Source organism: Pezoporus wallicus, unplaced genomic scaffold (assembly GCF_028554395.1).
Source record: "Pezoporus wallicus isolate ANWC-B61680 ecotype Strahan unplaced genomic scaffold, APGP_CSIRO_Pwel_v1 contig_4012, whole genome shotgun sequence".
In the NCBI taxonomy this organism is placed as follows: domain Eukaryota; kingdom Metazoa; phylum Chordata; class Aves; order Psittaciformes; family Psittacidae; genus Pezoporus; species Pezoporus wallicus.
Window position 1 is genome coordinate 2,935,619 of NW_026637828.1, and position 23,418 is coordinate 2,959,036.

At 53.4% G+C, this 23,418-nt stretch overlaps 1 protein-coding gene across 6 annotated transcripts in view; it reads left to right on the forward strand.

Moving 5' to 3' along the window:
• The window catches only part of LOC130598519 (ankyrin repeat and fibronectin type-III domain-containing protein 1-like), a 181,089-nt gene that overhangs the window by 144,565 nt on the left and 13,106 nt on the right, over positions 1 to 23,418 (forward strand). For all 6 annotated transcript variants that reach the window (XM_057408026.1, XM_057408023.1, XM_057408025.1 and 3 more), the window contains 5 exons: positions 20,704 to 20,905; positions 21,221 to 21,428; positions 21,735 to 21,929; positions 22,182 to 22,295; positions 23,028 to 23,125. In XM_057408026.1, coding sequence (XP_057264009.1) covers positions 20,704 to 20,905; positions 21,221 to 21,428; positions 21,735 to 21,929; positions 22,182 to 22,295; positions 23,028 to 23,125 — 817 coding nt within the window. The remainder of the gene's footprint in view (positions 1 to 20,703; positions 20,906 to 21,220; positions 21,429 to 21,734; positions 21,930 to 22,181; positions 22,296 to 23,027; positions 23,126 to 23,418) is intronic.

Below are 23,418 nucleotides of genomic sequence, written 5' to 3' on the forward strand. Positions count from 1 at the left end.
TTTTTTTAAAGCCAGTGCCACAAAGTGCCCACTGTTAGGCCCCATGAATGTGCCAGATCACCTCAGCCCAGGGCTCCCCCCAGCCGGTGTATTGCTGCTGGAAGGTGCCTGGAGAGAGGCACTGGGGGAGCAGGGTAGAGCCAGGCTTTCCCAAGCTTCGGGAGAAAGTGAGTGCTGCTGGTGTCCAATTCTGTTCCCCTTTTCTGATTTCCTCTCTTCCTCTTTGTTGTTTGGTGCCTGCTCTGGCACTGCAGCAGCCTAAGCTCCAAGTGAGGCAAACCTGGTAATGGAGGCAAGGATGGATTTGGGGTCTGATTTATTAAAACTCTGCTTTCTGCTAGTCTGTGATACTAATCTAGCTCCAAAGCATAAACAGCATGAAGGCCTGCAAGATAAAAGCCCTCTTCGTTTGAAGCTCTCCACCTTCTGCCTTTAGAGACATCCCACTGTCCCCCCAGCAACCCCGAAATCAGCCATCCCTTTTCACCCCCCTTAGGGTGAATCGAGGCAAAGAGCCTCCTTGCCTCTTGTGCATGTCACCTGAGAAATGAGGCACATTTATCTTTCCTCTTAAGAGAGCCTTATCCAATAAAATGACTATGATCCACTGGTTTACTCTTGTGCGTGCAGAGCCTGGGAGCCTCTGTCCCCCTCTTGCATCCTTCCAGCTCTGGTGCTCATCGAGAGTTCCAGCCCCAGTAGGTTTGTTCTCCTGGCATCCATTTACCTCTTCTTTTTCCTTTCCTAGCTCTCTGTCTGTTTTCACTTCTTCCATTTGTTCCTCTGCTTGCCATTCCCCCATGCTCCTTTTCCCATGCTCACCTCTCGTTCACCCTATTTTCTTCTTGCTTTTTTACTTCTGCTTGCTGCCTGTTCTCTTTGGGCTCCTCGAGTGTCTCATGCCGGACAGCCTCCCTGTGATCCATGGTTAAAATTGCCTATTCCCATGGTGGCTCAGGAAAAATGCAGTACATTTCTCACTTCCACCATCCTGTTATCTCGTTTTGCTCCTTGGCTGCCAATCACGAGCTGTTGAAGCAGCGCTGGCAGGAGCATGTGTTCTGATGGTTAGAGGCAGGCAGCCGGCTCGGGCTCAGCCCTGCTTGCAGCCTGTTTTGCTGCCTGACTCTTACGGCTCCTCGCTGAGAGCGATGCGCTGGGACCAGCAGCTCTGCATGCAGCCCGTGCCTGCCTGGTGGGAAGGTGAGGAGGGGTTTTCCCATGATCCAGCAGCACTGGGGCTGGGTTTCCAGGCTGGTGGATGTCCGTGTGCTATGGGACCGTGGTGCCATGAGGGCAGAAGCTGCAGCCACCAGGCACAGGAGCCACACTGACGCCATCGGGCTGGCAGAGACGGCACACGTGGCTCCACTGCCACGCTCTGCCTCATGCTTTGGGTTTGGTTATAAAGCAAAAGCGTTTAATGGCAGTATTTTCATGGAAGTTATTTAAAATTTTATATTGCAATATTTCCCCTTTAGTTTTAAGTGGTCTCATGTGGTGTGGAAATTCTCCCTAAGCTGCTGTGCTGCGGTGTGAAATCTGTGCCAAGGAGGTGCCTGGTGCTGCTGGGCTCCTTCCATAGCTGCCCTCAGCTGCCCTCAGCAGGCAGCGCTGCGACCTGTCCCCATCGGCAGGCTCTTCACCTCCTGGCACCTCAGTGCCAAAGTCCTGGGGGGCTGCAGAGCCTGGGGGAGGTGCTGAGCTGCCAGCTGATTCGTCTGACTGTTCCCAAGCCAGCATACTGCAGGGCTGCTACTGCAAAGCTCAACAAAAGCCTTGTGCTGTTTCCATCACAGTGGTCTACAGGACTTGTCCCAGGACTCTTTGCTTGACGGTCAATGGTTTGCCAGGGGCAACCAGCACAAAGTGAATTGTCAGCAACTTTTTGGGAGGTGGGGAGAAGCAGCACGCTAAAGACAGAGCACCCAGAGCTCCTTTGGATTTCACAGCCCTACTCGAGCTGTCTTTCCCCTAACTTAATCCAACACAGAAGAGGAGATGTGGAGCCCCCCACTGAGGAAGCTCTTAGCCTGAGTGAGGGAAAATAAGAGGGAAAACCAAGGCCCTGAGCCTTTCTGTGGAAGGGGAGGATTGCCAGAGCCTGGGAGGTATGTGGGCATCTGGGAGCAGAGATGCTCAGGGCAGGCTGAGATGTGGGCTCCACATTTGCTCCGGTGTGGGGCATCCAGCATTGCTCAGAGCGTCACCTTCCTCATCCCACGGATCCTGGCCATTACTCGGGTGCAGCGCAGCCACCCCAGCTCAGCCGTGCCAAGGACAGGTCCCGGACAAGCCAGCGCAGTGTTGAAATGGAACGTGAGGCGCTTTGTCTCGACTGGGAGGGCTTTAAGCCCTCGCTCGGGAACAATGGCCAAGCTATGGGGTCATTTGTTCTGGTATTTCAGCAGCTCCTCATGATTTATGGGATGTTTTGTTCTGCTGCTTGTCTTAGCTTCCCCCTCTCCACCCTCCCTGTCTCCACCCCTTCTCCATTTCAGCTCCTCTTCCCCCCGCGCACAGTTCCCCTAATAGCTGTGGAGCCTCTCTGCCTTACGAACTCATGGTATCTGTGACTTATTGAATTAGCCGTATGGGAGCTGGACTTCCACACCATTCTGTGGTCTGCCAGCATATCCTGGTTGCCCTGGGAGCCAGCCTGCATCAGGGCCCCTTGCCCAAGGACAGCCTGAGCTTTTCCCCAGCACAGCAGATGGACGTTGCATCAGCAGGCCTCTGGAAAGTCAGTTTATGGGCAATAAATGTGATCAAGAGGAGCTGCAGCCCCACCAAGGAGGGCTCTGTTTGTGGAGACCCCCTTGTACCAAGGCAGGATGGGGGCTTGGCTGCCTGGTCCTGGTGCTACCCCCCTCCACCCTCCCACGACACCTCTCCATGTGTGAACTGGATGCCAGTTAGGGAGTCCCAGAGCTTTTGGCATTGAAAAGTGGATGGGGCAGTGTGGTTCAAGAGCTTGGCTTTATCGCCACCACCCTGGGGATGGCCATGGTTGATGCCTCTGAATGTATGGGGGGAGAAGCAGTTGGTGGGACAGTGATTCACCAGTGACTGTGAGGAACTCGCTGATGGGAATGGGGAGAAGCAAGCCCTCAAAATATGTCCCTGAAAGTTGGGTTTGCCCTTAGGAAAGCATTTAAAACACATTGTTTGCAGAATATCATCTTGTATCCTCATTGCCTGAATCATCTGCAAACAGAGAGAGGTTCAAGGGCAACTGCTGTGCACAATGACAGCGATGTGTCTCCTGCAGGGGCTTTGCAACAGCAGAGGGGTCATGGTCCATGCAGCTCTACTTCTGCCATCCTGTGCTGCTGGCAGGGAGGTAGGATCACCTGATCCCATGGACACTGGTGGGAAAGGAGAGCAGCATAGGACGAGTTTGGGACCATCCATATCTGTAAGGTCTGTGCAAAGCCTCCCCTCCTGGTGCAACAACCTCCATCAGCCCAGGCTTCCTCCTCACCTGGGGAGAGGCAGCTCAGCTTGAGATTCCAGTGACGATGGAGAGGTTGGGAGCAGACCAAGGGCTGGATCCCCTCTGTGTGCAGCATTGTGACTGGCCACCACAGGCGCTGGCTCCAGCAGGTCCAGTGGTTCCATCTGCATTTTTTTCTTCTGTCACTTGAGCCCTCTAGGAAAGTGACAGAAGTGAAATGCTCAGAGAAGACTGATTTCCAGGTTCTCCCTGTCTGGGACTGGAACCCTCATCCAGATCCCTTCCTCACTGAGAGCACATGAAGCAAACACCATTTATTTCAAAGACAAGCTTCAGGTATTGTGCTGATGTGTTGTTCTGGCCTCTTCCCTCTGCTGGTAGCTGATAGCTCTGAGCCCCAGTAAGATTATTTCTCAGTGCAGCATATCCATTATCTTCAGTGCACATCGATGGCTCTCAGATAGCCTATTTGCTTGATTTGTTTTGGTTTATTCTCATCATCTCTCTGCCATTTCCCATGGCCTGAATCTGCAAAGCAGGATGGATGCTGCTGAGGAGTGTGGATGATGCTTTTTATTCTGTGGGATCCCCACCGGTTCTTCTCCATGGATGTGTCCATGCCTAGAAGGTTGTACAGCAGGCAGCCCTAGCCCCATGGTTATGCTGCAGAAAAACTGCAGGGATGCCCCAATCCTTGGCATGCAAGGGAAACTTCATGAATGTCTGCATCTTCGCATGAGTCAAGCCCTTCCTGATGGGCCCATGGATCCTCCACACCAGCTAGTATTCCCATAGTGCACTGAATTTGGAGGGTCTTAGCTCTTCTAGTCCTCTTAGCCAGCACACAAAGTATCTCAGTATTTGTCTTTTGGTGGGAATATTGATAGTAGACTTGGTTTCCTACTAGTGGTCAGGTTTTAGACCAGTGGCTTTGAACCTAGCTTCTCCTTGAGCTGATTCTCAGCTGGGGAAGGATGGTGTGGATGAGCTGTGTGCATGGAGAGCCCCAGCAAGGCAGGCACTCTGCCCTGGGCCACTGCAGCCCTGGGACAGCTTTGCCCTTGGAGCAGAAAAGATTTCTGGTCTTGGTCTTGCTGCTGGGGCCACTGGGGTCAGGAAGCCCAGAAGTATCAACATTTCCAGTTTGTTCTGACAGCCAGCACTTTCAAGGTATTGGAGTACTTTTAATCCTTCCTTGTTGCTTAAATGGTGGCAGTCCCTGTTGTGCTGGTTTTCTCTGCTCTTCAGTAGTTTCCTCCTGGCTGAGACACTTCTGCCTGCCAGAACTTCAGGAACCTCTTGTTTATCTTCCTGGAGAGCATCTCTCGGTGCCAGGTAAATATTGGACCTACTGGCTTGGATGCTGACAGGATGGGCAGCACTCAGTGGGGAGGCCAAACTGGATGTAGGAGCCAGCCCAGGACACTTGGGACACTGAGGACCATGTCCTTGGGTGTGTTGAGATTTCTCTCCACCTCTGCTTGAGTCTTTCTTGCTACCTGCACACTCACTCTTCCCCATCGCTTTGCTTCACACCCATCTCTCTTACCTGGTCTTCTGCTGGCTTGCTTGCTTGCTTTTAAGAGAAGGTTTGTGAGTCCAAGTGAAGTCCACATCTTCTGAGCCTCATGCCTAGTGGAGGTCAGGGAGAAGCAGTTATGTTCCACTCTGCTCCTTACTTCCAGATTTCTTCCCATTCTCCTCAATATTGAAATGCTCATCCGTCTACCTTCATGCACCCTGCAATAGCTCACTCCCCAGGGACATTCCTCTCCCCATCCCACTATGCCTTTGTTGCCTTTATTGGCATTATTATCAGGGAGGGCTGAAGAGAGATGAAGGTCTTCTGTGAAGAGCTGTTGGGCAATGTGGAGGAAGTTTCTCCATGTCAGCAGTTCAAAATAGTGCAGATCTGATAAAAGTTCCAGTTTCAGGGCCAGGAAAAAGCAAGGTTCATGCTTGGCTTTGTCCAAAGTGGAATTGGACAGTTGGCAGCAGCTGCCAGTGTTATCATGAGCATAGTGACAAGGTCACAATGGTGACAAGAATGACACGAGGTCTTCACTTTGCCCATGGTTTGGAGGTTCACCCGAGCCGTCACCAGATCTGTTCAGACAGAGTTTGGCTTCCATCCACATGTGCCAACAGGCCCTGTAAGAGCTGACCAGTTAGTAGCTGGGCGGTAAATATCTCCTGCCTTAAGAAAGGGCAGGCTCCTTCGTGATGGTCCACTGTGAAAGCTGTTGTTTCTGAGCTTTGAAAAATGAACATATGACAATATGTGTCAGCATTTGTTAGGCATGGCCACCAGAGCAGCTGCTGAGCTGAGCAGAGCTCCAAGAAACATGTCTTCTTGGTGTTATCAGGATTGACTCTGTCCCACTGCCCCAAGGGGAGCCATCATCACCTTCAGCAGGATGCTGTGACTTGCTGAGTTGATGTTCTCCATACAAACCCTATGGGTTTGCAAGCACATGGTTGTTGAATCCCCTGAGATGGAGGAAGATCTGGCAGTGTGGTGACTCAGCTCTTCCTGCAGCATTGTTTCTCCTCTCCACCCCCAGGCTCACCCAAACTGACTCATCAATGCTTCTGAGCTTCACCCCTATCAGAGAAATGTGGCCTGGGCTGGGGGCAGGGGACAAAGGTCCCCTGGGACACAGGGGACCTGGCTTCTCCTGGCCGACTGAGCAACTGAGGGTGAGATCTGCCCCTCTTTGTGCCTTGGTTTCTCACCCTTTAAAAGGAGCACAGCACACTGACCTCTTTTCTCAGGCACTTCGAGATCTACTGATGAAGGAGCTGACTGTTGCATCAGGACAATTGGTAAATGGGGGTCATCTGCTGGCAAACCTGTTCCCCCAGCCCCAGGGACAAGATGTTGGCTGGCTCCAAGCTCAGAGCTGGCAGGTGAAGCTTTACTCTTAGGCTTTGTAACTTTAGAATCACAATCTGAAGCTGTTAGCTTATGTTACCACTTCAGCAGGGCGCACAAAGGTCAAAGTTTCTGTGATGCATGAGGTGTCCTGTGTGGTGGAACCTCCTCTGTCCAGGGAGCAGATGTTAAAAAAGTGAATCTATCCGCCTCCAAATGGTGTTCTCATTCATCAGGATCTTTGCTGGGGAAGAGGAACCAGTTCTGTTCAGAAGCAGTGAAAGGAACAGAGATGGGCAGGTGGGATGTGGGGATCCAGGCAGGTATAATCCTAAATTCTTTTGGGTTTAAATGTCAGGGTGCACTGGGCTCTGGAGTCAGAGGGTGCTTGCTCCTGCTGTGTGATGTAGCCTTCAGCTTTTCTGCAAGCCTGGCCTTCATCAGAAGACATAATCCTTGAAGGAGAGACCTTGTGCTGGAGAACAGCTTTGAGGGGAGAGACAGCCCAGTGAGCCTTAGTGGGGTTCCTGGTGCTGGCAGGGACTGCTCTGCCCCTGCACCTTGTCAGAAAAGGGACTTGGGTGAAGCCATGTATGTGCTGGTGTGCAAGCAGCTCGACTAAGGTCTAACACATGCCAAGGGTGCCTTGTCCCTGCCCTGTGTCCTCGTGGGACTCCAGACCAGCTCTACTTCATTCTTCCTGCTGTCGCACATCAGGAGCAGCTTGGAGCTATGTCCTTCCCTGTGCCAGTCGGCTGCTGGTGTTTATTAGACCTGTGTCAGGTTTCCCTGTGTGCTGAAATCCCACAGAAAGCAGGCCAAATCCTGGGAAGTAAGTAGGCTGCTTCTGGACACAGATAAGCCTGTGTGACCTTTAGCTAATGCTCCTTCTTCCCCGATCTGTGCCCAGTGTCTGCTGGCTGTCCAAGGGGGTGTCTGAGGAAACCTTGACTCTTGAGTGTGGGCCTGGAGCAACTTGAGCAAGGAGTGGATAATACAATGGAGTGCTGGCCTGCTTTCTGTGCAAGTGGAAGGCTGATGCTGGCAAGAAGTCCTATCCCAGTGTCTGTCCTCCCCCCCCATCCTCCCTGGCTCAGCTCTGCCCTGTTCACGAGCTTTGTAAGGCTCGTGGCAAGCAGCAAAGCAGTTTTGCTTATGGAGCAGAGCTCTCCTGAGGTGAACTTCACTTGAACTCGTGAAGTTTCTTTGGCCCTTTTCTTTCCTGATGATGCAGGTGGGTCAGGAGCAGGATGCTGCTTTGCACAGGGACCCAAATCTGCCTTCCTTGTGTACCATCATCCTCCTCCTGTTCCACGGAGGAGGTATCTGCTGCCTCAGCAGCTTCTCATCACTCCAGGTAGAAGTGCCAGCAGACTGATAGCGCTGTCCTTGGGCTACACTGGGACCATGTTGCCATAACTGCTGCTCTCCCTGATCCTAAGAGGGATGGTAGGCACCCCACTGCAGCACCTTGACTGCAGCCTGAGCAGCCCCCACATGTCAACAGGGGGGACAAGGTGGTGCATCCCAGGCTAGCATGTGCCAGGAGCAGTGGGCACCTAGAGAGGCTTTCCAGTTCTGTGGGCATCGTGGTCCTGAGGAAGCTGCCTTGCAGCACACAGCCAGGAGAAACAGGGTGAGGAGCATGGTGGCATGACTGGGTGTCTCCACCCTGCCTTTGCTGTTCAGGGGAGTTAAGGACACAGCAGTACCCAGCATGTGTTGGGGCCACCAGCTCTGTGACATGCTTCCCAGCCCCTTGGTGATGGAGGAACCCAAACTACTTATGTCTGGCTCAAAGCTCCTGCTCAGTGTAAGCATGTGAACAGGTATCTCCCAACTGCTTTGAGAGATCTCTGAGGTGCTGGGGTCAGAGTTGTTGTCTCTTCTTGCCCTGTGCTGTCACCTCCCATCATCAGGGCCACCTACAGGCACTGGTCCCTGCCACCCTTGCAATGAAGTTATCCTCGTGTGCTCCTGTGGAGGTGCAAGGGGCAAGATGGGCACCTCTGGCCCAACATACTAATTGTAGACGGAGACAGCAGATGCCTGTTGTTCAGGCTGTAGAACACTTTCCAGTGGGAGTTTGTTTGCTTATACCTTTGCCAGACTTTAACTGTTTGGGCTGAACTTTTCCATGCTTGCTCTACATTAGGCTGAACTTTTTCTCTCCTTCCCCACCTCTCCCTGCCTCAGGTTTCAGCAGGATTTTTTCTCCTCCTGTCTCTTTGAGGATTCCTGGTGCCTCCATGCTTTGGAAGAGACTTGAAATTTGGCAGGGTTGGTGCACTCCTGGTGGAAATCAGCACAATTTGGTCAAGTTGTTAGCCTCTGGAAAGCATGGTTGTACACACTTGAAGAGCCCTTCAGCGGCTGGCTGCTGAGGTCCCCATCTGCAGAGGCTCTGGCCACTGCACCCTCTGCTCTCCAGCAGCACCCAGCACCTCCTGCTCCATCTCTAGAGGCACCCCCTTGCCCATGCAAGTCCAGGTCAGGAGTAGTGACTGCAGGGAGAGCAAGGGTTGGTTGGTGCTACTCATTAGCAAGTCTCAAAGCACTTTACAAAAGACAGCATCATCTTTATCTTAATTTCCCACTGGCTGTTGGCATCACCTGCCTTTCACTCCCAGTGGTAGAGCAAGGAACAGAGCTCAGGTCAACTTGGGTAGTGTCTCTAGATGAGCAGCTGAGAATACTTGGTAAGAAGAGAGAGCATTTCCCAGAGCTCCCATATTGAGAGAGACCTCAGGAAAGGGCATATGCATGCCTGCCTCTCCCATGGGTGTGCTTGGCAGTACTGGTCGCATCGATGCATAGATAGATGAGCATGTCCTGGTGGTCAGAGGTTTGACCTGGTGATTGCCATGGTTTTTAATGTTGCTCTTTTATAGTAGTGTGGGAATCTTTTCTACTTACTGTGGGGGCTGTAACAATTCTTCCGTAGATCTGTTATCCTCAGCTTGAGTTTCTCTACCTGATGGCATCTCAAAGCTTTATGGAGCTAGAGGGAGAAGCTAGAGGGAGAATAAAGTGAGACAGGGGGTGGGAAAGCTCCAGTCAGATGGAAGCAGCAGACAAACCTTGGCTGGAAGGAGGCCTGGCCGGGGGTGAGGTCTTCCCAGCTGGTGCCACTGCAAGAGCACTTGAGTACTTGTGGGGTGTTTCCTAGCAAAATTGCAAAAAAACAGTTGGCTCCTCCTCTTGGGATGCAGCCTTTAGACCCTGACTTTCCTAGAGATGCATGGAGGGAAGGTTGGCTCTGGCTACATTAGTGCTTTTGTAGCTGAGGGGCAGTGATCCAGCTCCTCTGGCATTGCACTAGGTGGTGCTAGCATGAGACTGGCACCAGGGCTATATGGTGGGGCTGGTCAGAGAAGACCCCAGCGGGTGCTGGTTGTGGAGCAAGCCAGCAGCAAACCTTGTCATGAAGCTGTGCGGAAAGGAAGCCAGCCTAGGACATGCCAGTCCAAGGAGACCCCTGAGGGGGGGTGGCAGCTCTTGGTAGAGGTGCCAGGAACACCGCGTGGGTAGCAACCAATGTGCCCATCGCTGCTGGCTGGCTCCCGCTGATTGCGTTCCCGCAGGAAAGGGGTTTTCTGACTCCAGTAACATTTACCAGCTGGGCAGCAGCTCTGGAGCCGGGTGTGTGTGTTTGTCTGTTCTTCCATTGTGTCTTGGCTGTTGTCTCCTCCTCCCTGCTGAGATCAATGTCTGTGGCCTGCCTTTTATAACCCCTTTGGGTTCAGCACTGGAAGTCTTCAGCCAGCGGTGCTGGTTTCCATCGTGCAGCCTCAGCGTGCTTGGGCAGCTTGGTCCCTGTCTATCTGGGTGGCTTGGGTAGGAGGATGGACTGGAGGTGGGTTTCCACCAGAAAGGACATCCCAGTGATGGGCTGGGGAAATCCTCTGGAGGGCTGTGAAGCACAGGTTGGACGCAGTTGGCTGAGAATGGAGACCAGGCACAGGTGTGAGAATTCCTTCTTGGGCCAATTTTGTCCAGTTTCATGGTTTTGGAGAAGAGGTGGTTTCCCATGGAAGCCGGATCCCACCAGCGTATTCTTCCTGGTGGCACCAGGTGGCGCAGGAGGTTAAAGGATTTGCTGCTCATCCTCGCAGGTATGGGTTCCTATCGCCTCTCACTGTTGTCATGAGTCTGTAGGTCTTAGCCACCGTGGCATGTAGCTGTGCCCCCATGATACGGCTGCAGCCCCAGGGCCAGGCAACAGCCATGCAGCTCCCAGGAGCCCCATTTCCAGCAGAGCAAGGAGCTGAACCAACATTTGAACCCAAGTGAGGGGCCTGGTATGCAGGTGCTGCGGAGCCTCAACATCCTCTGTCTCAGTGTCAGGGGGAACAGCCCCAGTGGGTCACAGGGGGGATGAGGAGGAGGCAACGTGGGATGTTACCCTGGTGTGAGGCTATGCTGAAGTGCAGAACATCCCTCCTGCACACACCTGAGCCATCAGAGAGGAAGATAAGTTAGTGCTTCTTCCTGGCTCCAGGGCATTTTGCTTGGGTGCAGGTACATGGTGGCAACCCTCAGAGGAGCTAGTACAATGCCATCCCAGCCCCCATTGCCTCTTCTCCCATCTGAAGATGCTGATGCAGCCTGCTGATGAAGCCGCCGTTTGGCCACCCTAGCCTGCACGCATTCACCCATCACCCTGGGGAGGCCACAGCAGCTTCCCCAGGAGCCTGCCCTGCTCTCTACCAGGAAGCGAGTGTCAGGGCCAGAGCAAGGGACAGAACCAAGCTTGGATGAGCATGTCCTTACATCCCTTCTCGCTCCTCCAGGCTATGGCTGCATCGGTGAGCATCCCCACACTGAGAGTTCTGCTCCAGCTGGGTCTGAGCTGGGGCCCTGCAACCACACAGAGATTTTTTTTTCTCCTTCCTTTTGCCTCCAGTGATCTTTGAGAGCAGGCGTCGTATGACTCAGCTTCTGCATTTGATACCCCCGAGAAAAGTTTGCACACATGCGTCTGTGGCACAGAGCAGTGCTCGTTGCTGGCAGGCCAAACTGGGATAGGATTTCTTTCTGAAAGAGGGACCGTGAGTCCTCACTGCTCATCTGCTTTTAATATGCGGAAGTCTGATTTAGCCAGGATGGAGCAGCAGGTTGGAGGTGACTTCCAGAGCACTGTTGACCTGCTCCAGCATCTGGAGCTTGTGGCATCCTGGAAGGAAAGGAGGAAGTGCCATCACAATGCAGAGCAGGTGGTGCTCAGCCGGTCCCTCTGTGCACTGGAAATCTGTCTGCCCTCCTGTCCCTACCTGCAAAGGTCCAGCTGGTTGCCAGTGCCAGAAGCATCAGGCACATTTTGGGTGCCGGGGCTAAACTGCTAGTTCTGGCGGCACGGTCAGCAGAAGTTGACACCAACCCTCTGAAGGGTAGTTTATACACTGACCTTTAGGTCCTATCTTTCTGCTGCCTGGTCCCTGCGAGCAGCTCTTGGTCTGGACACAGCTCCTGAGTGGAACAGGGAGCACCAGCCAGCCCCAGCACCAAGGCAGAATTCTGAGCTCCCTCTCTGGGTTGCTGGGCAAGCCCAAGGTTACAGACCCTGCAGTGCAGAGGCTTGCAGGGTGCTGGGATTGCAGGACATGGGTTTGCAGGGTGCAGGGGTTGCAGGGGTTGCAGGATGGTTGTAAGCCCAAACCAAACCAGTCCCCAAGGCTATGTGCTGGGCGCTTGTCATGGCAGGAGCAGCACCTGCTGCCTCCTGTCCTTCAGCAGAAGGAGTTTTGGATGGTCAGAGGGTGCACCATGGGTACATGCCACCATGGTGGCTGCACAGGGCTTCCCCATGGGCTTTAGTCACAGGTTGGGGCAGCTCATCCTGCTCAGTTCCATCTCCATCAGGTTCCAGTTAAGACCAAATGCGCTCTCCAGCTTAAGCTGCCATTTCAGCCCTTCCAAAAATGAAACAAATACCCACGGACTGCAATTCGAATTGCAGCTCAATTAGGACTTGTTCCCAACGCAATCATAAAACCTCCAGTACGAAAACAAACAACCCAACCAAACCACATCCAAGCCTGACAGCATCCTCTGGAATGCCTTTAAAATAACAAGAGGGGCAGAGGAAGATAAAAGCAGTGTGGCTGGTGGGAAGAGGGCTCTTGGGCCCTGAGGGGCAGCCAGAGGTGGGCTGAGCAGGTGTGGAGTGTGGACAGGGACTGCTGCAGAAGTGATGGGTGTGATGGAGATGGGGTGGGATGGGGATTAGTGTGGAAGCAAAGGGTATGATGGAGATAGGGCAGCCTGGGGCCCATAGAGTGAAGGACTGGGCAGTGTTCCCAGCAGGGTTTAGTGGCATGAGGAAGAGGAGGCTGTGCGGATGTTCTAGAGGGTAGCAGCTGTGCTGCGGCCACGGTGGTAACAGTGTTGGAGCAGGATGGGGTGCAGGGCTGGCGCGGGGCAGCTGGAATGCGTGTCCCGCATAACCCTGGCGTGTCCCGGGTCCAGCCAGTCTGGTGCCGCGGTTCGGATTTCACGGCGGGCTTTAAACCCGGCCATATTTAGTGTGCACTTCACCGGGCTGTCAGGGAGGGGAAGCCGCAGCACAACTAATAAAACAAGCCAAACAAAAACAATGTAATTAAAGAGACTCAGCACTGTGTGTTCCCATGGCAAGAACATTTGCCCAAGACTTCCTTGCTCAGATACTTAATGTCAAGCAGCAATTACAGGCTGGCATTGTGGGGCGCGCAGGGAGGAGGGTTTACCCTGACTGGGAGTGGGGAGCCCCAGGTTGAGCAGAGCTCCCGACAACACGTCTGCAGTACCAAGGGACTCTGCTGCTGGGCAAGGACCAGGGCTTCCCAGGGACAACGGGTCTTGTGACAGAGGGATGCTGCACCCTACCTGGGCCCCTCCAGGCAGGGACACCCTCAGTCAGCTCAGTCCCACAGGAATTTGGTAGTGCAGAAGCAGAAGAGCAGATTTTCTAGGGGTGAGCATCCAGCCAGGGTGGATCAGGAGCTCTGCTGGGGTTTACCATGTGTCTGAGGGGAGAACTTTGTAACAGTGTTCCAGCGCCTGAAAGAGCCAACAACAGATTTGGAGAAGGAATTTTTACATGGACATTTAGGGACAGGACAAGGAGTAATGGGTTTAAACCAAAATAGGGGAAGTTCTCTACTGTGAGGGTGCTGAGGCTCTGGCAGAGGTTGCCCAGAGAAGCTGTGGCTGCCCCATCCCTGGCAGTGTTCAAGGCCAGGTTGGACAGGGCTTGGAGCAACCTGGTCTAGTGGAAGGTGTCCCTGCCTGTGGCAGGGGTTTGGGACTGGGTGAGCTTTAAGGTCCCTTCCAGCCCAAACCATTCAATGAAAACAGTGAAGCCAGCAGAGCTGGCCTGGATGCACAGCTGAGGGCCTGAACGAACGTTCTTCTCCCCTCCAGCATCTCCTTCCTGATCCCTGTCTATGTGAGCCTCTGAGGTTTTGTTTCCCTTCCCTCAAGGGATGGATATGTCAGGGTGCCCAGAGCTGGTCTCCACTTAAGAACAACTCAATGCTGGGCTGATGGTACTGTCAGAATCATCTGCCTTGCCTGGAGAGCCAGCCGTTGTGCATTGTCCCTTAGAAGTGCCCCAGTGTCCTGGCAGTGCTGGCTGAGGTCTACATGCAGGCAGGGCAGCAGCTGCCCAGGAGGGACCTGCACATGTGGGCAGCCAGGATGATGCCACACTGTGACTGCAGCATGAGCGCAACTGCAGTCCCCACAGTGATGGTCACAGGGGCCAGAGAGCTGACAGTCTGATTTTGATTGTATTTTAATGGCAGTTGAGCCACTGGGCTTCTGGACTCACTTAAAGACAATGACTGGGATGCTTAATTAAAAAAAAAAAAAAAAAAAGAACAGAAAGAAGCATCAGCATTATCATGTTGCCGCAGAATTTGCACATGTCTCTGCTCCCTTCCTCCCCTAGAGGTACTGCTGGGCCTGCAGAAACGGAGTGTTTTATGGGAGCCCTCCGCAGGCTGTCAGCAAATGATCTACTTGGTTGTCTTCCAGCCTCTCTTGGAGTCCTGAAGTCTCTGTCCCAAATTCAGAGCCTCTGATTTAGGAGTTAGGTGCAGTGGGGCAGGCTCTTCCCTGCTGTACTGCATTGGGGGATGTGGCCATGCCTCTGGAGGACAGTGCTGACTTGCCAACTGGGCCCAGGATGTGGGACATCGTGTGTCCAGCCCGTGTGCTTCCTGTGTGCTTCCCATGTGCTTCCCTGCTGCCACAGCTCCTCCAGGAGCTGAGTGAGGGCTCGTCTCAGGAGCAGGCGCACCCTCAGCATGTGTTCCTGAGGGATGCAAAAGAACATCCCTTTCTGGGATGCCCAGGCACTGAAGCATGATGCTGACCCCCTCTTGCCCCTGCAGAGGAATCCTTCACTTCTTCCCCTGCAGAGGTGCAGGGCATTGAACGCTGGTGGGATGTTGCAGGTCTCACCCGGGGTGTGCTCTTCTCCTCCAGGTACCGGGCTGCTGGGTGTCCACTGCAGGAGGTTGTGTGTCCGTGAGATCCATTCTCTCCTGCCTTGGGCCATGAGCTCCTCAAGAAGCACCTACATGCACCATGGCATGTCTGGTATGGAGGTGGCAGAGGCAACATGCAGCCATACCAGTGTTGGCAAATGGGTCCCTGATGCTCGGGAGACACTGCAGTGCACTGGGTGCTGTGCAGCTCCTGGCCCTGCATCATCCTGAGGTCCTCTGAGCATTGGGCTGATGGCATTGGGCTTCTGGAGCTCAAAGAAAAATGTTCTGGCAGGGGCTGTGTAAGTTAGTTGTTATTGCTAAACAAAAGAGGCATGTTCGCTTCAGCTCCATTCAAAACAAAACCCAGCGGGTTTGCCAAGTGGGGAAAAAAGAGAAAATCTGTAGGAAACTAACAAAGCCCTGGCTCTGGTTTGGTGCCTTTCCTGGACCCAGGTTTCAATAAGCAAGTGCATTTTCCAGGCACGCAGATGTTTCCACAGAGCAGGAGTGTTTTGTTCCATCTTTGCACAGGCAGGTCATCACACAACATGACTTTTGAGGTCCTCACACCTCCAGCTGGGCAGCTGGTGTACAGGCTGCTCCCGTGAGCCCTGCTGCCTTGCAGGGATGCTAGGCACAGGGTTTTGTCCTAGTTTTGAGTGTGCGTTTTGTTGGGTTGTGAAATCCCACTCTTAGAAGTGCTCCCATACTTGTTACCCATTTTGGATCCAGTCTCTATTTTGCCAGTCATGAAAAATTGCTTATACTTGGGCAAAAAGAATGGGCAACATGAGTGCATCAGCAGCTCTTCTTCAAGCTGGACAGTGTGCTTCTGGTTCATGTCCCCATGAGCTGAGAAGAGCTCCACTGTATATGAGGAGCTCAACTGGTCTCTGCTGTGGAGTATTTAGTGTCAGTGTTTGTGGCCATGACAAGTGTTTTGCTGCATGCACCAAGGGTGAGCATGGTCCTGGTGGTGGGGTTAGGCTGAGTGTGCTCAGACTGAACAGACTCCTTGTGCTCAGATTCCTTTGGAAGCAGCCTGTATGTTGATCTTACCAGCTGAACTCTTGATGGAAGCTCCCAGTTTGGGGTGAGGTTGGCTGGGTTGGGTTGGCTCTACCTGATAACTGGTTTTTAGGCTTCTCCTGTCCTTTGCCTGTTCCTTCATTGGATAACCCTATGCACTGAATTGGTCTGTGGTTCAGTAAAGCATCCCTGGCAACTTGTGCTAATGCACCACTGACATCCACGGTGCCATGAGGCTACAACAAGCTCTGCAAGGACCCTTCTCCTCCTCCTCACCAGAAGCATTGTCCTTTCAAAGCATTTCATCACTTTTCATCCTCCATCCTTTTTCTCATGCCCAGAGCCCTGTGGCTTCTCTCTTGGCCACATTAGGCTGCAGGCAGCAGGAAGCAGCTTCCCAAAGTGACAGACACCCACGCCCACCCCAAGGACAGGAGCATGGTGCTGAGTTCATGTTAGCCCTGGGGGCTCAAGCTGCCCTCTCACAGCCAGCATGGGCAGACTCCCATGAACTGATCCTTTCCACAGCCAACATGTGGAACAGGAGGGACCGGACAGCCCTGGGGAATAGCTAGAAGACCATTGCTACCAGCAGCAGCATTGCTTGCACACAAGCCTCTTCACCATGCAGGCTCCCACTGGTGGGAGGTGATGTGGAATGGCCACTCTGGTCCCCACCACCCATGTCATAGGATTGTAGAGTCATAGAATAGTTTGGGTTGGAATGGACCTTCAAACGTCATCTAGTTCAACCACTCTGCAGTGATCAGGGACATCTTTGACTAGTCCAGGTGGCTTAGAGCTCCATCCAACTTGGCCTTGAATGTTTCCAGGGATGGGGCATGTACCACCTCTCTGGGCAACCTCTCTGTGCCAGTGACTCACTGCCCTCAGCATAAAATATTTCTTCCTTATGTTTAGTCTGGTGAGTTTGGGCCAGGACAATCATTGCCTGCCTGCCTGGGTACCTCCAGCCCCTGCCCCTGGGATGGGAGCACATGGTGGCAGGGAGGACAAAGTCCCTGCGTGTGGGGTTCACACAGTGGGTGGCTTCCTTCCCTGGTGCATGAATCCTCATAGGGTGCTCAGAGAAGGACACACAGGTTCTGCTGGGCTTGGGGCGAGCAAGGCTTCTTCCAGCCAGCCGAGGGTCTGAGCTCTGCCAGTGGGATAGAGCAGCCCTGGCTGACATGGACTGGTTCTTTGCTGAGACTCAGAAAGACAACACCCTTAAACAAAATGCACTTAAAATCATATAATTACAAGAATTATTAACACTGTTTACTGAACCAAGCTCTGCAGACTGGAAACATTAAAACCCAGAATATGCAGGAACCACAATGTTATAAAGTACCCAGTGGATTTGCTTGTGTTAGCTGCAGAAGGAGGAGTAAAATGAAGTTGTCTTTTTCACATCCATCCTCATGTGCTTTAAAAGAAAATAATCCTCATTACATTGGTTTCATGACATGAGTCTGGCCAGCCCTAGCACATCCTTGTGTCAGAACCTCAGCCTTTTCCATGGAGGGGGTGATGGAGTTTGCTGGTATGTGGCTTTATGGCATTGCAGACCTGATGTCCACACTGCCTTCTCAATGGTCACAAACACATCCCATGGCCGGAAGACTGAGCTGCTGGGGCAAGCAAAGCACCTGTCCAGTGCCATGGTGTTTGTAGGAGGTTGGCAAATACTTAGCAACAAGAACTGATTGTGGCTGAGATAAATTTAGTCTGGCTGCACTGAGGCAACAAAGGCAGAGGAGGTTGGGACCTCCTCCCACCACATCCCTGCAGGATGGGGCTTTGCCTTGGGGCAAGCTGGTGTTGGCTGGTCGTACCTCAAGGGCACAGCATCTCTGAGTATTGTTATCAGCTATCAGTTGTGCCAGGGCAAAGTTTAGCTCTGGATAAATCAAGACCATTTCACTGAGTCCGGATCTCTTTTATCTTTGGGACAGCCAGTGTAATACAGATGAATGTTCACTCCTGAGCTCTGAATAATTTCTGTCTCTACTTCTCGTTAAAAGCAAATCAGATGAGGGAAAACAGTGAGAAATTTCTCTCTGTTGCCCCTGTTGTTACGATCTCTGAGAAAACCTCTTCCAAATTGTGCACTCTGCCTCTACTGCGTCATTTGCCGTACATTTTAATTGACAGAAAAAAGTGCTTTTGTTCCAAAGCACCTCTCCTTTTTTAATCTTGATTCTGCAGGCATGAAGGGAGCAGGGATCTGTTACAACAGGGTCTACTCCAGCTTTCAGGGATGTACTTTTGGGGTCTTTCTCCCTTTACTGATGTGGGAGAGCATTGTTGCCCACTTGGATGAAGGCAAAATGCAACAGAATTAGGTAACTTGTTGACAAGCATGTTGAAAAGCTGTGTTCCACCAGCAGCTGGAGGTGGAGAGAGGAGGTTTTGGGCAGCAGGGAGCTATTAAACACAAGTGAAAGGACAAGGTTTTGCTGGAGGGTATCAACTCGATCGATTTCTCATTCCTAAGTATGTCAGATAGCACTTTGCTTCTTGGTCTTGGCCTGTGGGTCAGGACCTGCCTTCCTAATTGCCTCTTCCTGCCAAAATGCCCTGCCTGCACAGGCACGGGTGGCTTTTCTCTCTTAGTTTATGTGCACCAGTGACAGCAGAACTGTGTGATGCTTTTCCACTCCTTTTATACCTGGGGTTTTGTACTAGCAGTCTATAGAGGCTTGCATATGCCATGTGCGGAGCCTTTGGCATAAGGAGCCCTCCACTGTGGCCGTGCCAGGAGCTGCTCCATGTCCATGATGAAGCACGATGTGCTCAGGCTGTAAGCTGACGACTGGGAGCTGTGCAGGTCCCAGTGAGCCCAGGGCTGGTCCTTCAGCCCTCCCCTGCATTTTGCACATCTCTCCTGCCATGGTGATGCTCTTCTGGTGGGGAGCTGTTCCTCTTCCTTCCCATCAGAACTGGCAAGAATCTGCTGCACAGAGTGCATGGTTGCTTAGGGGGCCTGAAGCTCACAGGGTTGGTGGTCACCATTGGCCTGGTCTGTAAAGCCCTATGTTCAGATAACACCCGTTCCTGGAGGAATCCAGGCAGCAACTTCACACCAAGGCTTGGGTCATGCTCAAGACCTCTAAATCCATAGGCTGAAGCCAGTGAGATGAGTGATTGGCAGAAGCCAACCTCCCTATCGTTTTCCTCTTAAAAATATCACAGTAATAAAAGGTAAAATCATTAAAGGCCTCCTGCAGCCCACTGTGCCTAATCTGAAATCAGGGCAATGAAGAGCACGTAGCGAGGTTGTTATTAATATCCTGCCTCCTGATGATGGCTTTATAAACACCATAACCACAGGCACAGCCTTGTGGCAGCATTTTGGCATGACCTTCAAGACAACTTTCATGCTGCTTTTTATCACGCTTACCCCTTGCTTGATATTTAACCAATAAAGTGATACGGGGAAGACCTTGCTCCTAAATATCTGACCTTATGCACAGGGGTATGAGGTCAAAACTGGGAGAAACTGTGCTGAGTGTAGTTGTGCTGAATGCTCTTTAGACCTGGTGCTCCTCGTCTGGGAACTGTGCCATGGGCTGCAGCAAGAAGGGGATCAGATGTTTGACGCCAGTGGAAACCCTCTGAGCTGTCAGGGATGACTCATGGGCAAAATCCCCTCACAGCAGCGGGGCCATGCTGCACTGTGGGAAGAGGTTTTGGTGGGGACACAGGAGTCACAGCTGCAGGGGGAGGGTCAGCTTCCCCTCTGGGAAGCCAAGAAAAGATTATAGAATCACAGAATGGTTTGGGCTGGAAGAGACCCTAAAGCTCACCCAGTTCCAACCGCCTGCCACAGGCAGGGACACCTTCCACTAGACCAGGTTGCTCCAAGCCCCATCCAACCTGGCCTTGAACACTGCCAGGGATGGGGCAGCCACAGCTTCTCTGGGCACCCTCTGCCAGCGCCTCAGCACCCTCACAGGGAAGAGCTTCTGCCTAAGAGCTCATCTCAGTCTCCCCTCTGTCAGGTTAAAGCCATTCCCCCTTGTCCTGTCCCTACAGGCTCATGTCAAAAGCCCCTCTCCAGGGTTCATGTAGGTCCCAGCTTTCCTAGTAACTACATATTTATCACTGCTATTTAAAATAGAAACCAAACTTAGAGTGGAGAAAAGTTTTTGTAGCTTAATAATTAATGTGGATGGAGAAGGTGAGAGAGGAGCAGCTGTGAAGCCTGGGTCACTTTCAGAGGGTGCCCTTTTCTGGAATAAATGGATCCTGAGGACAGTCACATAGCAAAGAGGGCTGAGGGGCAGCAATGAGTGCAGGAGACAGGTTCCTGCTGGAAGGATGGATGTGGAGAGGGTGTGTGAGGCCATCCCAAGCCAGCTGCGTGGTGGGCAGCACTCATCCAGCATGGGGCTGGGGGCTGTTGACCCAGAATAGGACAGCACATCTCTGTTGGAGCTGGATGGTGGAGTATGGGAGTGAGGAGAGATTTCTCTGGTGTGATGGATGGGGATCAGATGCAGAACACAGCAGCCTGAGGTTGCTTGGGGCATCCCAACTTAAGAGGAGAGGGGCCAGACTGGCCCTTGGGTCTGGATGAAGATATCTCACCCACAGGGTTCATATGAACCCCTCAGGACCTCCGCAGGGCCAGTAGCAGTGATGGGAAGGGGGAACGGACCAGCCTCGGGTGAGAACAGATAGATAGATGAAGGCATCACTGGCACTGGCACCTGCATTGCAGCCACTCACCTCGGTCCTGCCCCATCTCTGCTCTGGCTTTCCTGGGTTGTGCCTCAGTCCCGATTCTGCACATGTGCCTCTGCCTCTCTGTCCGCCCTCCATAACTTGTTTCCCCACACACCCTTGCCCTTCCCCAGGTCATCCTCCCCTAAAATGACGCAGCAGATGAGGGACCTGCAGCTGGCTCAGGCCAGGAAGCCTCCGGGCCCTTCCTCACCCAACGCAGCCAAGAGGCTCTACCGAAACCTGTCAGGGAAATTCCGTGTCAACTACACGTCCTTTGACGAGGGCAGCCTGGCGGGACGGGGTGAGAAGGAGAAGCTCCGCAAGTCCTATCTGGTCAGTGCCCACTGGCTCCATCTAGCACTGCTGTGGCTGGGAAGATGGGAATGGAGGGTCTGTGTGTGGGCAGTGCTGTCACCTGGGTGGAAGACCAAGGGTGTGTTAAGAAAAGCCACCCTGGAACAAGTTCAGCTGGAGGTGGTCTGGGTTTTTGCTCAGATTCACCCAGCTGTGTCTGCAAAGTGCAAATGCTCCCAAGCCCCTGGGCCAGGGCTTACCCTCCCTGTTTGGGTTTGTGGGGTGAGGGGCTGTGGTGTTTGGTGGGGTGAAGGAGGGTGCCCTATGCTGACCTGCATTTCTCCTTCCACCCAGTTCCAGAGCAATGCTGCCCTTTTCGAAGCTGTGGAGCTGCAGGACCGAGACAGGGTCCAGGAGCTGCTGAAGCAGTACAGCCCCGAAGAGCTGGACCTAAACACCCCCAACAGTGAGGGGTTATTGCCCCTGGACATCGCCATCATGACCAACAATGTTCCCATTGCCAGGGCCCTGCTGCAGGCGGGAGCAAAGGAGAGCCCCCACTGTGAGTTGGCATGGGGAAGCCATGCTGTGCTTGTTACTGTGGTCACCAATCTGGTGGAGTGGGGCAGCTCAAACAGTGGGGTCCACGTGGGGAGGTGGTCACTGGGCTGTGGGAAACTGGTGCAGGCTGCACCAGGGGCTCGAGTGCAGCCATGCGCTGGAGCGGAGCCCAGTAGCAGGGCATGGAGCACCGAATGGGGTCTCAGGGAGGCGACTTGCTGCCAGCAGAGCCTGGGCTTGCCCTAACCTTCTCTTCCCTGTTGCTGGCTCCCCTCTGGGACCCACGGCCATCCCGCCCACCCCACAGTTGTGAGCCTGGAGAGCCGCTCACTGCACCTCTCCACCCTGGTGCGGGAAGCAGAGCAGCGCGTCAACGACCTGACAGCACAGGTGGTGAATGAGGCGCCCAACGCCGACTGCTCCAACAAAGAGAAGCAGCTCAAGGCCTGGGAGTGGCGATACCGGCTTTACAAGCGCATGAAGGCAGGGTTTGAACATGCCCGTGAGTGTCCACAGGAAGCTTGGGGGCCCTGGGGGCCAGCTGCAGCACTGGGGGAAGGAGCAAGGTGCTGCGTGGTGCAGTCGTGGGGCTGAACCACCACCCATTAGAGCATCCCCACACTCCGTAGCCAGGACTCACCATATGGATGCTCTGGGAGCATGCTGGTGGGACTGGGGGGAGGCCCAGGAGGGACACTGTGGGATTCAGAGTAATTGTCCTCAGTGTAGTGGTCCCTGCACTCTCTGTTCCCAGGAGTGCCAGATGCCCCCACCAATGTCCACCTCTCCGTGGCCAGCAGCTCCTCAGTGCAGGTGACCTTTGGGGAGCCCCTGAGCTTCAACTCAGCTGTTGTCACCAAGTACAAAGGTAAGGAATGGGGTCCCCACAGCAGTGCAGAGGGCACACAGACATGGGCAAGTACTTTGAGTGTGCCAGTGGGGCGTACTGGGTTGCTCACCCCCTGCACACCATGCCAGCATGCTGAGGAGTGAGCAGTGTTGCCAAGCTCCTATTGTAGAATCACAGAATCACAGACTGGATTGGATTGGAATCCAATTTAAACTTTAAAATCCTTCAAACTCATCCAGTTCCAACCCCCTGTCATGGGCAGGGACACCTTCCACCAGACCAGGTTTCTCCAAGCTTCATCCAGCCTGGCCTTGCACACTGAATACACCTTTGTGCCTGAGCACAGGAGGAGCCAGGGCTGCTGGACAGTCTGAGCTAGACTGCTCCACCATCCTACACCAAGGCAAAACTCAGGGTGCCACTGGTTTGCTGCCCCCTCATCATGCACACTGGGGTGCTTTGTTTCCGTGCTGTTCCTGCACCCCTCACCTGCTTAAACCAGCTGGTTTTGGGCTTCTGGGAGAATTTCCTCCATTCCCAATTCCTGACCCATAGTTTGAGAGTGCTAACCCTGTTGACATGGTTTGGTGAAGAGGATCACAGCTCTCTGTGCCGTGCCCCCTGCCGTGGCTCCTCCTCTTCCCTGTCTCCAGCTCCCATGCTGCCGTGGTACTGACATGCTGCAGCCAGCCCTGGCAGCCTGTGTCTGCTCTGGAACCACACAGCACCTTGGGATCTCTCTCCTTTCAGTGGAGTGGAGCTGCTTCCCCACCTTCTCACCACTGATGGGGGAGGCTGTGATCGACAAGCTGAAGAACCTGCACTTCACCATACAGGGGCTGGTGTCGGTGAGCTCACGGGGGTCTAGGCTGCGGGGGAAGAGCCCACAGCCACAGTGCAGCCTGTTGGGTCTTTCCCCGCAGTCAGTGTGGGGAGGGAATGGAGCATCATCTTGACTGGGAGGAATGGGATTGTGCAGTGGTATGTTCTGTGTTCAGTACAGCCTGTGGGCAGAGCCAAGAGTGTGGGGCTGGAAGAGGCATCTATGTGTCTCTTCACAGCCATCCTGGCAATGGGGAAAGCCAGTGAAGGGGTGCCTGTGGCTCTGGGGTAAAAGGCAGAATTGGTCCATTCACACAGC